The following is a 14,206-nucleotide window of genomic DNA, read 5'->3' as shown; positions in this document are numbered from 1 at the left end:
CTATAAGAATCCCAATTTGACGCAGTTGGTATCTCTGTTGCACATTCTTGCAACACTCCGTTATCTCAAAACCAAAATACAAAGTACTGGTTACAATGCGTTCTGGCTGCAGACAGAAATGTAAGAAACCGAGCACTCGATCCCAACCGTCTATACGCAGCGTCTTGCAAGGCAGTACAGCCACCAAAAAACGTCTCACGTAAGACTCCGTGCTAACAACACACTGTGTGGACTACACTTCCGCGCGTTAGTAAACCATCTTGCCCTATTCCTTACTATACCCGAAATACATAAACACCTACACTTAGTTCTTTAAAAAAAGAACCAAAACAGTTCTTACTCGCTACGCTCGTAATCTTAGAAGGTAGGCATTGTTGACTTGGACTGGCATCGTTTACTAACTTTCACGTCTGGCATAGTTTACGAGCGTAGCGAGTAAGAACTGTTTTGGTTCTTTTTTAAAAGAACAAGCCGCCGACGTGTGTCAGCATGAGAGAAATGCTTGGTGTTGCAGCCAGCATCGAACCAAGGCTGCTGCTTTTTGGCTCGCTCAAAGTAGCATACCAAAGAGCAGGGCTGTTTTGCGCTCATCTCCTTTTTATACTTCCCCTCCGCGGCTATCTCGCGTTACTACCACATCACCATTACCCGCCCTAGAAAGACTTCTGTTGGAATCCAACCGGTTGGACAATTGCTACTCCCCGTACCGCAGCGTAGCCACCCGCTTTAAACACTTACCCCTCTCTCACCTCCCCACGATTCTATCTGGGGCTACGCCTTGCCTACCCCCGCATCTCCCGCTACGTGGTCTACCGAGCGCACTCGTTTATCGCCGTAGAATCTTCGATAAATTATCAGATACTCCGCTTCCGGCCTAGATCGATCACTAAGAACGAGGTGAAGTGTGAAAGAAGAAAAAAAATAAATAAGAACTTAATTCTGGACTGAGCAATACTTGAATAAGGGCATAAATCGCCGTTTCAAGCTATATCAGACTACGCATTATAGACAGCAATTATCTCATTAGCTAGACCCCACGCTTGGCATTCGTTACACACCGATTAGGAGCTACAGAACGTTACGTCAATGATTACAATCACTACCGTTAGTCAATTAGAGCAATACCGTGACTCTCTTGACGGCACTATTGGGTTTGTCCCCACTATGGGGGCATTACACGAAGGTCACTTTTCATTGGTGCGTCGTTCGATTGCCAACAATGATCATACTGTTGTCTCGATTTTCGTCAATCCGACTCAATTCGGCCCTACCGAAGACTTAGAAACTTATCCAAGAGACATCGCCCGCGATGCTGCACAACTGGAAAAACTCGGTGTTGAATGCCTGTTTGCTCCAATTTCACCTAGTGAGATTTATCCGCTGGGACGGGAAAGGGGTCCCTTTGTAGATGTGAAACTGGGTTGGGCTACTGAAGGGCTCGAGGCTCGCACTAGACCTGGTTTCTTCAAAGGGGTCGCTACCGTTGTGACAAAACTATTACTGCTAGTGCGTCCCGGAACCGCTTACTTCGGCCAGAAGGACTGGCAGCAGCTTGCGGTAGTGAGAGCGCTTTGCGAAGGTCTTTTTCTCCGTGTGAAAATAGAATCCGTCGAGACAGCGAGGGAGCCGAATGGCTTGGCACTTTCGAGCAGAAACTCTTATCTGGAGCCCTCGGCAAGATCGGCTGCTTCCGATATCTACAAAGGATTACTCAAAGCAGCCAAATGTGCAACACTGGGAATGAAAAAAGAGTATCTGTTCGAACAGATCGAACAATCGTGGCAGCAACGTCTGACGAGCGGCCAATTTCAAATTGACTATCTTGAGCTGTGTACTCCCGAACTTAAACCGATTGACACAGTGCACAGTAATTGCGTGGTGCTCTGCGCTGTTTACGTGAACGGAGTAAGGCTCATCGATAATATTTTGATAACCGCATAAATGTGTCAAGAAAAAAGTGTCATACGGCCATTTTGGCTGCAAATTGTGTTGACTTTTTTTTTTTTTCTTTTTCTTTTTCTCTTTCAATGACGATTTGGAATCTCGATATCGAATCACAAGCTATAAAGCGGATAGCCATCAGACTCTTGTAACTAGAAGCCGTCATCTGGAAGAATGTTTTCCTTCTTTTGTTTTTTTTGCTCGTTATTATTACTTTCATATTTTTACACATACAAGGCTTCTTTTGAGACGCATATATCTTCATTTTATACCAAGACTATAGTTCTGCTTAACCTCAATAGGGCTCTCCATTTGACAGAAAAGAGAATACCGTATTGCTGACGATGTCGAAACTCGTCCCTATTGCTAGTCATAGTCTGTCGCCGGACACCTCTGGTCCTTATGAAGAAGGGGAAAAAGGAAATGCATATCAAAAGACTTCTGATAATGAGAAAGGAGAATATGTAGACGTATCTGGCCGTGAGATCATTTCTGATGAACATCGCAAGCAGCCACGCCAGTTACCGCTGCAAGCTTATTCTCACTACGCTGATATCCAGCGTGAATATGAGAGGTCAAAAGACTACGATGGCCTCTATGCTGTTCAGAGGGAACAGATGTACACGGACGCTAACAGCAATCTGTCACCCACGAAGCTAGATTCGCAGCGGATGATGCGCATAGCGAAGGCATATTCGGTGTTCTTCCTAATCACTACAGATATTCTGGGCCCATCCAATGCTCCTAATGCCATTTCGCAGATGGGCTACGTGCCTGGAGTTATCCTCTACGTAGTTTTCGGTATCGCTGCTGCGTGCGGCGGTTGGCTACTTAACCACTGCTTTTGTAAGGTTGACTCGAACAATTATCCGATCCGCACGTTCTCCGATCTGGCTTCCCGTGTTGTAGCGCCTTGGTTCCGGTATCCGTTTGGACTTCTACAATTTATCCAAATGATATTGAATTGTGGTTTGCTACTATTGAGTACTGCGCAAGCAGTGTCACAAATGCTGATTGTAAACAGAGGCAAAGATAATTTCTGTTTTACCGTTGACATTTTAGTGTGGGCTCTCCTATGTATGATCGCCGGTCAGATTAGCTCTCTTGGCAAATTCGCCCACATTGCGAACTCCGCAGTGTGGATGAACATCGCAATCTGTATTTGCACAATGGTAGGTGTTGCTGTGGGAGGTCCTTACTACGGTATCTTTCAACAATATGGAAAAGGGCCTCCATATTACTATCCTGATACCTTCAACCCGCTGCCAATTGTGAAGCACGCTATCGCGCCCGGTAGTCTTGGTGATCGTATTGCGGGTATGAACAATATGGTTTTTGCTTGGGGTGGTGCCACAATTTTCTGCGAAGTTATGGCAGAAATGAAGCGTCCAATGGATTTCTGGAAAGGTATGCTCTGTGCGCAAAGTCTTATTTTGGTGGTCTACCTTTTCTACGGACTTTTCGTGTATACGTACAATGGACAATTCTGTTATGTGACCGCAAATCAAGCCATAGCCTCCGTGGGTCTACAAAATGCAGGCAATGTACTCACTATCGTATCGGGTCTGATTGCTATGGTATTGTACGGTAATGTGGCTATCAAAGTTATCTACCAGGGTTTTTTGGTGGCCGATCTTGGTTTCCCCCACCTTACCACGCGCAAGGGAACAATCGCGTGGGGACTCTTTGTGATTGCTTACTGGGCAGTCGCTTATATTCTCGGTACAGCTATCCCATCTATCAGCGCCCTCGTTCAGATCGTCGGTGCTTTTTGCATTCTAAATTTCTCATACACATTCCCATTTCTATTCGGATTCTGCCTATTATGCCGCCAAGATGCGTCATTGGCCGACAAGTTCGATCTTAAGACCCTAACTGTCGAAAAAGCTGACTCGTATTTACGCAACTTGTCGAGGTGGAAGCGTGCTATCGCACACGGAGGCACTCGCCGTATTTTGATCAAGTGTTCGCTCTTTCTACTTTTCCTTGCCTCACTCGCTACTTGCGGCTTATGTTCTTATTCAGCAATTACGGGAGCTATCCAGGCCTATCAGACCAATACTGCACATGCATTCACATGCACTTCTCCTGTTGGATGAACTAATTGCCAGCGCAACGAGACGCAAATCCCATGGTGGGTGGTGCAGAGGGCTGTATTGTCTAAGATAGCAAGCAGCTCTTCCAGAGATCGCTGATATCTAGTAAGTAGTTTGTTACATTTTTTTTGTGTGTTTTATAGTAATGGATTAGATTGTTATTAAATGTTTCGAAAAAAAAAAAAAAAAAAAAAAAAAATACATTCAAAAGTGAGTACAGCTCGAATAGAGGTAGTAGTCGTACTAGTAGCGAGTGACCATATCTTGCCTGAAGGCTGCCATTAATTGTAGTTTTTTTTCGTTCCCATACCGCAATTGGGAAAGTCTAGCGTCACGCAGGTAACAGTTGTATGACCAACATTACTGACCAGGGTCTTATTCTCCTTTTTACTACCAATCATTCTCCCCCAGAAAGTGGAACAACAGCCTTTCTAGTCTCCGCTGCGTACATAGTTACTGATCTTTCATATTGACGCCGTTCCTCAACATATTTCTCGAGACTTGCTCTATTGAGTGGTATCATCAGATTAAGATAAAATACTGATAACATATTGATAGCCGCATAAATGTGTCAGGAGGGAAGTGTCATACGGCCTTTATGGATGCAAGCTCTGATGTCTTTCCTTTTTTTTCCTTTCTTTTTCCTTTCCTCCCTAGATGACGATCTAAAATCTCGGCATCCAAACACAAGCTATAAAGTGAGTAGCCACCGGACCCTTTTCGCCAGGGATCGCCTTTCGAGGGTTTCTTTCTTCGCGTCTTGTTTATCACCATTATTATTGTTATCATTGTTTTCACATCGGCGTACGTGCCAAGCTTCTATTCGCACGCATAAACGTATACGAACAAATGAATTCTGCATCACCTAGTATAACGGGGCCGGAGAAGAACAAAGTTATCATAGAAGACAAATCTCTTGAAGTTTCCGGTTCTCATGAACGGGGAGAACTCGATTTTGATGAATATGAAGTTCCTAACGATGATGAACCTACTGAAGAAGAACTTCGTTCTCTGAGACACGTTGGTGGTCATATCCCATTCCGCTGTTGGCTTATCGCAATTGTAGAATTATCAGAGAGATTTTCTTACTACGGTCTTTCAGCACCATTCCAAAACTATATGCAAAATGGTAAGCATGATAATCCTGCCGGTGTTTTGGACTTGAAATCTCAAGGTGCCACTGGTCTTGCTTATTTCTTTCAATTTTGGTGTTATGTGACGCCTGTTTTTGGCGGCTGGCTCGCTGATACTTACTGGGGCAAATACGAAACTATTTGTGTGGGTACTGGTGTCTATGTGGTTGGTATCTTTATCCTCTTCATTACATCTTTGCCTTCAGTTGATTCTAAAAACACTGCATTAGGGGGGTTTATTACAGCTATTGTTCTTATTGGTATTGCTACCGGTATGATTAAAGCTAATTTAAGTGTTTTGATCGCAGATCAATTCCCCAAACGTAAACCACGCATTAAGACTACAAAACGCGGTGAGAGGGTTATTGAAGATCCAAACATTACCATTCAAAACGTCTTCATGTTTTTCTATTTGATGATTAACATTGGTTCCCTGAGTGTTATTGCAACCACGGAATTGGAGGAGCATAAAGGATTCTGGGCCGCTTATCTATTACCATTTTGTTTCTTCTGGATTGCGGTTATCGTCCTTTTCGTGGGGCGTAAGAGTTACGTTCGTCCACCTGTTGGTGATAAAGTTATCGCTAAATCATTTAGAGTTTTGGGTCAATTGATCAAACACAGATTTGACTACGAGGCGGTTAAACCAAGTGTACACCCGGAACGTGATTACCCATGGAATGATCATTTCGTTGAGGAGATTAAACGTGCTTTGAAAGCGTGTAAAGTTTTCATGTTTTATCCAATTTATTGGGTCCCATATGGTCAGATGACAAGTACGTTTGTTAGTGTTGGTGGTGAAATGCAATTACACGGCTTACCAAACGATTTCTTTCAAGCAATTGATTCCATCGCTTTAATTGTTTTCATCCCAATTTGCGAATACTGGCTTTATCCGTTCATTAGAAGATACACACCATTTAAACCCATCACTAAAATTTTCTTTGGTTTCATGTGGTGTTCAGCTTCTATGATCTGGGCCGCCGTCTTACAACACTTCATCTATAAGACTGGTCCATGTTACGATCATCCAATGGATTGCCCCAATGGTCCAAACAACATTCACATAGGCTGGCAGGTTCCTGCTTACGTTTTGATCGCCTTTTCGGAAATTTTTGCATCCATCACCGGTTTGGAGTACGCTTATTCAAAGGCGCCAACAAGCATGAAATCCTTTATTATGTCAATCTTCCTTTTGACAAATGCATTTGGTTCCGCAATCGGCTGTGCTCTTTCTCCTGTTGATACCGATCCTAAGTACCTATGGATGTTTACTGGTTTAGCAGTTGCATCATTCATCTCTGGCTGTTTGTTCTGGTTAACTTTCCACCATTTGAATGACACCGAGGAAGAGATGAACGCAATGGATTATGAAGAAAATCAGGAAAAAATCGATGACGGTCTACAAAAAGGTACCTCTGACTTGGAATTCGAACCTGCGGGTGCAGATGATAAATTGGATCACATTGGTTCCCACGGAGCTACAGGATTTCGTCATGACGGAGAATTGGGTGAAGAAGGAGAATTATCTCCATATATGAGCCCAAAGAGCTTGTAAACCGTTTTTACTTTTCATTCTCTTCGTTTTCCTTAATTTAAACTGGCAGGTTTGACTTGATTGTTCATGTTTATATAATTGTATTTAATAGACTGTTTTTCTTTTTACCAAGCTTATGTATTTACCAAAATTTTTATTACTAATAGGTTATGCAGGATTTACGGACCATTGCATAGATGGCGCTTGGGCGGAATTAAATACAAATACCTATAAACATGTGTAAATATGTGTGAGGCTACAAAAGAATTCCATGTACAATGGCTGATAGATTTTAATGAACGGTAACACCGTATTTCTTCACTTTTCTTTCAAACAACCTGAGAACACCTAAGTTGCTCCAATAACCGCATAGGGAGGCCCAAAAAATAGATACAAATGCAATCAACACCGAAATAGACCCACGAGAACATATAGTCCATCGCGATATAACCCAACAACAAATTAACGTAAATTGATGTATCCTGTATACTCTGTCGTTGTGACAATGACGACGCAATTTGTCCGCGTCGCAGATGACTTGTCCGGATTACAAGCAATATATACAAGGAAAAACGTTGGATTCTCCAACTTTAAGGGCGTATGTATGAAATACACACACATACATACACCCCAGGTGCAAGAAGCCTTCAACCACAGGCGCAAGGTGATAGTTAAACTTCTGGACGACACACATATATACGTTACAGGATTAACATTGAAAGAAGAAGAGAGGTTTAGTTTGCCCTTCGTAAAGAATATTAAGAGCGAATAAGGACGTATTTGAAACCTATTATTCACCTAATACAAGTGCGCTGTCGTTATCCCTTCTCCTAAAATCGGGCAGCTTGTAAGGAGCACTCGATTGTTATAACTGAGTGAGTGAGTGATCGATTAGGTACAATATAAAATAAAGAAAAAAAGAGATCAAGATGACAAGTACTGAAGGTACCGGCGGTGGTGATGGCAAAGGAATTAGTGGTTTTTCTGATATAGAGAGAAGAAGTATTTTAGATCCTCATCTTTCGGTTCTGGAGCTATTAAGGAGACCAAGCGATACGCGTCCCCATGAGGCGCTGAAGGGAGAGGTGTCAGATATTGTCGGTAATTGTGCTGGCACTACTGGCACCGGTAATGGCAGCATCTCGCAATCATGGCAAACCATTCATAGAAATGATAGCTGTTTATCTGTTGTTCCAGAAAGGTGTCCTTCTCAAGCTACGGCAGCGGGAATTCTATCATCAAGTGATACTTCTGAAGATGAACCTGATGCGGTGAATTCACCCAGTGCAGTTCATCAACAGTTACATGCGACACCACCACAGAAACATACAAAATCTTTAGAAGATTACCGTTCATTGAACGTTGGCATTCCGCTGGTTTTACCGGAAGACAGTAATAATATTAATAATAATAATAAAAATGGCAGTACTACAGGTAGTAACGGTGAAGAAGATGATAACGATACTATTACAAAAAGTCTTAATTCATCTTCAAATTCATTTATTATGCCAAAGCTCTCTTTGTCTCAAAAGACACAAAAGTTTCGCATTCTGGTCCTGGGTAGGCCTGGATTAAAATTTTACCATTCAATCCCTAAAAAATACCAACATATGTTTGAATTGCCGCGTTCTCATGATCCTGCAGAATTTAAGCAATATACCGGAATTTTAGTGGTTTTCCAAGAGTTAAAAGAGATGGTCTCCCTTCTAAACAGAGTCTGTCAATGCAATCCGAATAGGCCCGTAATACCAGTTTGTCAATCAGGTCAGAGACAACAAGTAAGAAATCTATTAGAATCGTTATTGAAGAATCGATTAGTATCATTGCTGTACCCACCCGTTGTTGTCAATAATCAACCGGATTTGTTGGGAATGTTTCGTTTTTTACAAGAATTATCGAAAACTGTATCTGATAATTCGGATATGGATGCTGAAGAACCTAATAATGGTAGTAAAAGGTTGAAAAGATCTTTACAAAGGAAGAAAAAGAAATTTATAGAGACGTCTGCTGAAAGAAATGGAAGACCTCATAAGAAGAGGCATAACAATGAAAAGGTTAACAGATGGGTTCTTTGGGGGGTTTCGTTAACTTTGGGGGTTGGAGTTGGTTATTGTATTTCACATCTAGTTTCCTCAACTTGGATTTCATTAACTACTAATCCCCTAGGTCCCGTTGACCCTGAATCAGTCAGTAAAGATTTATTTGTTTTTGACAGACAAGAGCTTAAACTAGGAGAAATGGATATGGATTCTGATCACCCCTTTGGTCACGCACTTTTTTTATTCAAACAGGCTTTGAAACAATGGAATTTGGCTGTGAAACAATTTCTAGGTCGACATTTATCTTGTATGGAAAGAATCGGTCCGGCAAATTGTCTGGAATGGCCAACTTCTGATGAACATACAAACAGAGTATTGGCATTGGGGTATGTGATGCTATAAAAAATGAGATAAGCTAAAAAAAAGAAAAAAAAAAAGAAGAGGGAAGTGTCGTTATTTGGTTTTTTCCTTTTATTCTTTTTATTTTATTACTATCGTCTAATCGCTTAGCTTACACAGAAGTTATAGAGTTTGAGTGCTTAACTTGGTACATCATGGGTATTGGGACATGGAGTTGTTAGGTAAAAGAAATTTTAGAAAATGGAAGTTTTCAAGGTAATTCATTTTTCTAATTATCGTTATTTTTTTATTTTATTTTCGGAGATTTAAGCAGGATAATATATAGATTTACTTTTATCACCATGGTTATTACACAAAGTATATTTATACGGTCTTGGCAAGCTCAAATCCATTCTTGTGATCAGTTCGTAAATCACAGTTTCCATCTATCAGTTTTTGATAATTTGAATTGTAATCTCAATTCCTAATTTCTTTTTTTTCTTCTTTCTTTTCGGTCTTTCTTTAAACGCGTTGTGATCAAGGATTTCTTTGTCCACCGATCGCTTTTGGTGTTGATTAGTATTGTTCTACAATGAACAAGAAATAAAAACAAGAAGAGACAAGAAGAGACGAGAGGAAGATACAATATTAGTTGATTTCCATAGCTGACAACCTAGTACGTGCAAGAGTGTTTGAGTAATTATATATGAGGTGCTGAAAAAGGAGGACAAATAAGAAAAAGAATATTTCAGTATGTGGATGAGACAATTGATGTTTGGGAAGTTCCAAAGCCCCATAAGGTTAGGAATCCGTGCGCAGTTGACAGCTCTCGTCAGTATTGTTGCACTTGTATCGCTAATTATTTTAGCAGTTTCTACAGGTGTTTATTTCACAGATAACTATAAGAATCTGCGATCTGAACGTCTTTACATGGCGGCCCAGTTAAAATCGACTCAGATTGATCAAAATTTAAACTATATGTACTATCAATGTTACTGGTTATCATCAAGAGACACTTTACAAGAAGCTTTAGCTAACTATGTGGCCGGGAATAAGACTTATGCAAACTGGGTAGATTCTGGTAATGTCATCCAAAAATTTTTAACCTCATCAGGATTATTCTCTGTAGCAACGATTTACGATGCAACTTTTACACCAGTTCTTTCAGCTACTAATAACGGAACTGGTAACCATATACCAGAAAGTACTTTGGATCGACTTATGCCCCTGTCGGGCAATAAGCCACTCCCGTCATCTTTGCAATCGGAAGGGATTTTAACTAATCCAGTTTTGAACGGAACTTCATATTTAATGTCGATGTCTTTGCCAATATTTGCCAATCCTTCCATTATTTTGACAACTTCTCACGTTTACGGTTATATTACGATAGTCATGTCCGCTGATAGTTTGAAAAACGTCTTTGACGACACTACGGCTTTAGAGAAATCGAACGTTGCTATTCTATCCGCCGTATATGATCAGAATGAGACCTTGTCGTCGTACAATTTTGTATTTGCACCACTCGGCGTACCATCAAGCATTTTAGCAGAGACTATTCCCATTAAAAATGGTACCTTCTTAAGCAGCGCTCTACGGCAAGGTAAAGGCGGCGCTCTTGAACGGACAAAATTTCTATACACTAAGAAGGTTGCTGTGGGCTATTCACCATGCTCAGTAGTGTTTGTTAATTGGATTGCCGTCGTTTTACAATCGGAAGCTGTATTCATGGAACCGGCTACGAAATTAACCAAAATTATTAGTGGGACTGTGGTAGGAATTGGTGTATTCGTTTGTCTAGTTACTTTCCCCCTAGCACACTGGGCGGTAAAGCCAATCGTTCGATTGCAAAAGGCTACTGAATTAATTACAGAGGGAAGAGGTCTGAGAGCAAGTAGTCCTGGGGCCGGTAGCTCTAATGTTAGCCGAAGAAGTTCTTTCTTCCATAGACCGAGCAACTGCGGTAGTTCAATTCGTTCTCGTGTGACGGATAATCATAACGAGAAGGGTCATGATTTACATGGTGAACAAATTCAACACGGATTTTTCGCTATGAACGGTTCTATTAATCATTCTCTCGCTGCTTCGATTGCTAGTAGTGGTAATGAAGCACTTTCAGATAAATCAAAAGGACTAACAACGTCGGCTAATTTGATAGAGGCTAGAGTCCCCGTTTATAGAAGATTTTTTTCGGATGAATTGTCAGAATTAACAGACACATTTAATACTATGACCGATGCATTGGATCAACACTATGCATTGTTGGAAGATAGAGTCAGAGCTAGAACAAGGCAATTAGAAGCTGCAAAAATTGATGCAGAAGCCGCTAATGAAGCCAAGACAGTTTTCATTGCCAATATTTCGCACGAATTAAGGACACCATTGAATGGTATTCTTGGTATGACAGCCATTTCCATGGAGGAAAGGGACATTGATAAAATCCAAAACAGTTTAAAACTAATCTTCAGGTCTGGTGAATTGTTATTGCATATTTTGACTGAATTGTTAACTTTTTCTAAAAACGTTTTGAAGAGAACCAAATTGGAAAAAAGGAATTTTAGTGTTACAGATGTTGCGCTACAAATAAAGTCAATCTTTGGCAAAGTAGCGAAGGATCAACGGGTCAGATTATCCATCACACTTTATCCTAATTTAATTAGAACAATGGTGCTCTTCGGTGATTCAAATAGAATCATACAGATCGTGATGAATTTAGTTTCTAACGCTTTAAAGTTTACACCTGTGGATGGTAAGGTAAACGTTTATATGAGCTTGCTTGGTGAATATGATGCTGAAAGAAGTGAAAACGAAAATCACAAAAAGGTTTATGTGATACCAGGAACTGAACCTAAAGGTAATGATGAGAAGGATAAAGGAGGAATAGAGGAAAAGGAACGATTCTCAATAGAAAATACACCTAACGATACTTCCTCCAATTCAAGCAATAAACACTCAGATACGGAAACCACCCCGGGTTTGAATGATACCGATGAAAAACAAGCATCTGATGATATGGACGGTGGAGAAGAGGATGTAGAGGATGCAGACGAAGTTTCTTCATTTTCTACCAGCACGAGTTCCTATAATGATACCGTTTTCCACAGTCAGTTCAAGAAGACTCCAAAAGTTTGTGATGATTCTAGTGAAGAGTTAGGTGTAGAAGTCAAAGACAAAAAGAAATGGGTTATTTCTATTGTTGTGGAAGATACAGGTCCAGGTATAGACTCCTCTTTACACGAATCAGTGTTTGAACCATTTGTTCAAGGAGACCAAGCACTTTCAAGACAATACGGAGGTACCGGGTTAGGTTTATCTATATGCCGTCAATTAGCCACTATGATGAATGGTACAATGGATTTGAAATCAAAACTAGGGGTTGGTAGTAGATTCACATTTACCGTCCCATTGACACAGACAAGGGAAATCAATTTTGATGACATTCCTGCTGCATTTGAAGATGAATTTAATCCAGATAGTAAAAAGAACAGAAAAGTTAAATTCAAAATCGCTAAATCTTTAAAGAGCAAAAGGTCGAAGTCATCTCTCATGACAGTAGGCCCCAAATCTTCTTCATCAGATAAGAGTTTGAGTCAATTGAAATTAACTGACAGTGATCGGAGCGTTCGTTTGGATAGACCTTTTCTACAGAGTACTGGTACTGCGTCTTCTAACACCAATTTGGGCACAACATCTACTATTAATAAAATTTTGGTTGCTGAAGACAACGATGTTAATCAAGAGGTCATTAAACGTATGCTTAATTTGGAAGGTGTTCATAATATCGAATTGGTATGTGATGGCCAAGAAGCTCTGGATAAAGTTAAACAATTGGTCGAAAATGGTGAACATTACAATTTAATCTTCATGGATGTTCAAATGCCAAAAATGGATGGTCTTCTATCTACAAAGATGATACGTCGTGATTTGAACTACACACATCCAATAGTTGCACTGACGGCATTTGCCGACGATAGTAACATTAGGGAATGTTTAGATGCAGGCATGGATGGATTTTTGGCAAAACCCATCAAGAGAGCACAATTAAGAAAGATCATCGAAGAATTCTGTCCTGATAAACAACCTCAGGAACAAGACAAGGAACCAAAATCGTCAGAAAATGACAATTCACAACTGTTGCAGCAGGACCCGCAGCAGTCAAAAGAACAAAAACAACAGCAGCAACTGCTGCCAATAATAACAACAACAACATCATCATCATCATCAGGTAGAGAGACTAAAAATAAGGACCCTCAATAGAGCCAAAGGTGCATTTAGATTAGAAACTTTTTGTTAAATACGTATATATTACATTCAAGCTTTTGATAGATAAGACGTTCGATATAGTTTTAATATTACTTAGTAAAGTTAAACCGTCAAAATATCTTTGGCTATATGATTATATTACTCAAGTGTATACAGAGAATAGAGTTTGACCAAATACATACGTACCCACTCGCACACATGTACAACTACAACACTCCGAAAGTAAGTGTGATGCGAAATAGATTATTTCAACTTCTTCTTTGGACGTAGTTGGTTAGTGTGACCACACTTTCTCTTTCTGCAGTTAGTGGCTCTTGGTGGCAATCTAGCGTAACATTGACGGCAGACAGACTTTTCACAGTTGTACTTAGATGCCAAGGCTTTCAAAGATGGTTCGATGATACCACCTCTCAATCTTAGAACCAAGTGCAAAGTAGATTCCTTTTGGATGTTGTAGTCAGACAACGTTCTACCATCTTCCAATTGCTTACCAGCGAAGATTAATCTTTGTTGGTCAGGTGGGATACCTTCCTTGTCCTGAATCTTTGACTTGACGTTGTCAATGGTATCAGAGGATTCGACCTCCAAAGTGATGGTCTTACCAGTCAAAGTCTTGACAAAACTGTATTCCAGTAGTTAGTAAATCAATTCCACATAATCTAGCATCACTTCATCTCATATTCACATACATTTGCATTTCGAACCTTGAAGTCTTCAGCAACTCAGTCAAAACAACCTGTCAAATGGGGCTCCAAAAGGTATACCTACGTCAAAACCCTTCGTATTAGTTTGAAGGTTCCTCGACTGTGTCAATCAGAGCTTACCCAGCGGCCCATCGTGCGTAGCTCACTCCCGTAGTGA

At 40.6% G+C, this 14,206-nt stretch overlaps 6 protein-coding genes across 6 annotated transcripts; 5 read left to right on the top strand and 1 right to left on the bottom strand.

Annotated features, from left to right (window-relative positions):
• Window positions 1-1,086: 1,086 nt before the first annotated feature.
• PAN6 (pantoate--beta-alanine ligase PAN6) lies at window positions 1,087-1,941 on the top strand (the record flags this gene model as incomplete). The annotated part of the gene is made up of 1 exon (XM_002498243.1): window positions 1,087-1,941. One exon carries the CDS (start codon window positions 1,087-1,089, stop codon window positions 1,939-1,941), a length of 855 nt encoding a protein of 284 aa, XP_002498288.1.
• Window positions 1,942-2,285: 344 nt separating this feature from the next.
• On the top strand, window positions 2,286-4,040 carry ZYRO0G06710g (uncharacterized protein; the record flags this gene model as incomplete). Its single annotated transcript, XM_002498242.1, has 1 exon — window positions 2,286-4,040. The coding sequence occupies one exon, from the start codon at window positions 2,286-2,288 to the stop codon at window positions 4,038-4,040; it is 1,755 nt and encodes a 584-aa protein (XP_002498287.1).
• Window positions 4,041-4,886: 846 nt separating this feature from the next.
• Window positions 4,887-6,728, top strand: PTR2 (Ptr2p; the record flags this gene model as incomplete). The annotated part of the gene is made up of 1 exon (XM_002498241.1): window positions 4,887-6,728. The coding sequence occupies one exon, from the start codon at window positions 4,887-4,889 to the stop codon at window positions 6,726-6,728; it is 1,842 nt and encodes a 613-aa protein (XP_002498286.1).
• Window positions 6,729-7,636: 908 nt separating this feature from the next.
• ATG32 (mitophagy protein ATG32) lies at window positions 7,637-9,148 on the top strand (the record flags this gene model as incomplete). The annotated part of the gene is made up of 1 exon (XM_002498240.1): window positions 7,637-9,148. The coding sequence occupies one exon, from the start codon at window positions 7,637-7,639 to the stop codon at window positions 9,146-9,148; it is 1,512 nt and encodes a 503-aa protein (XP_002498285.1).
• A 690-nt stretch (window positions 9,149-9,838) lies between these two features.
• SLN1 (histidine kinase) lies at window positions 9,839-13,339 on the top strand (the record flags this gene model as incomplete). The annotated part of the gene is made up of 1 exon (XM_002498239.1): window positions 9,839-13,339. The coding sequence occupies one exon, from the start codon at window positions 9,839-9,841 to the stop codon at window positions 13,337-13,339; it is 3,501 nt and encodes a 1,166-aa protein (XP_002498284.1).
• A 249-nt stretch (window positions 13,340-13,588) lies between these two features.
• Window positions 13,589-14,042, bottom strand: RPL40A (ubiquitin-60S ribosomal protein L40 fusion protein; the record flags this gene model as incomplete). Its single annotated transcript, XM_002498238.1, has 2 exons — window positions 13,589-13,967; window positions 14,035-14,042. The coding sequence occupies 2 exons, from the start codon at window positions 14,040-14,042 to the stop codon at window positions 13,589-13,591; spliced, it is 387 nt and encodes a 128-aa protein (XP_002498283.1).
• Between the last annotated feature and the right edge of the window lie 164 nt (window positions 14,043-14,206).

This window comes from Zygosaccharomyces rouxii, assembly GCF_000026365.1.
Source record: "Zygosaccharomyces rouxii strain CBS732 chromosome G complete sequence".
Classification (NCBI taxonomy): Eukaryota; Fungi; Ascomycota; class Saccharomycetes; order Saccharomycetales; family Saccharomycetaceae; genus Zygosaccharomyces; species Zygosaccharomyces rouxii.
Note: the sequence above shows the minus strand (reverse complement) of the source record. Positions and strands in the feature narration are given on the sequence as shown.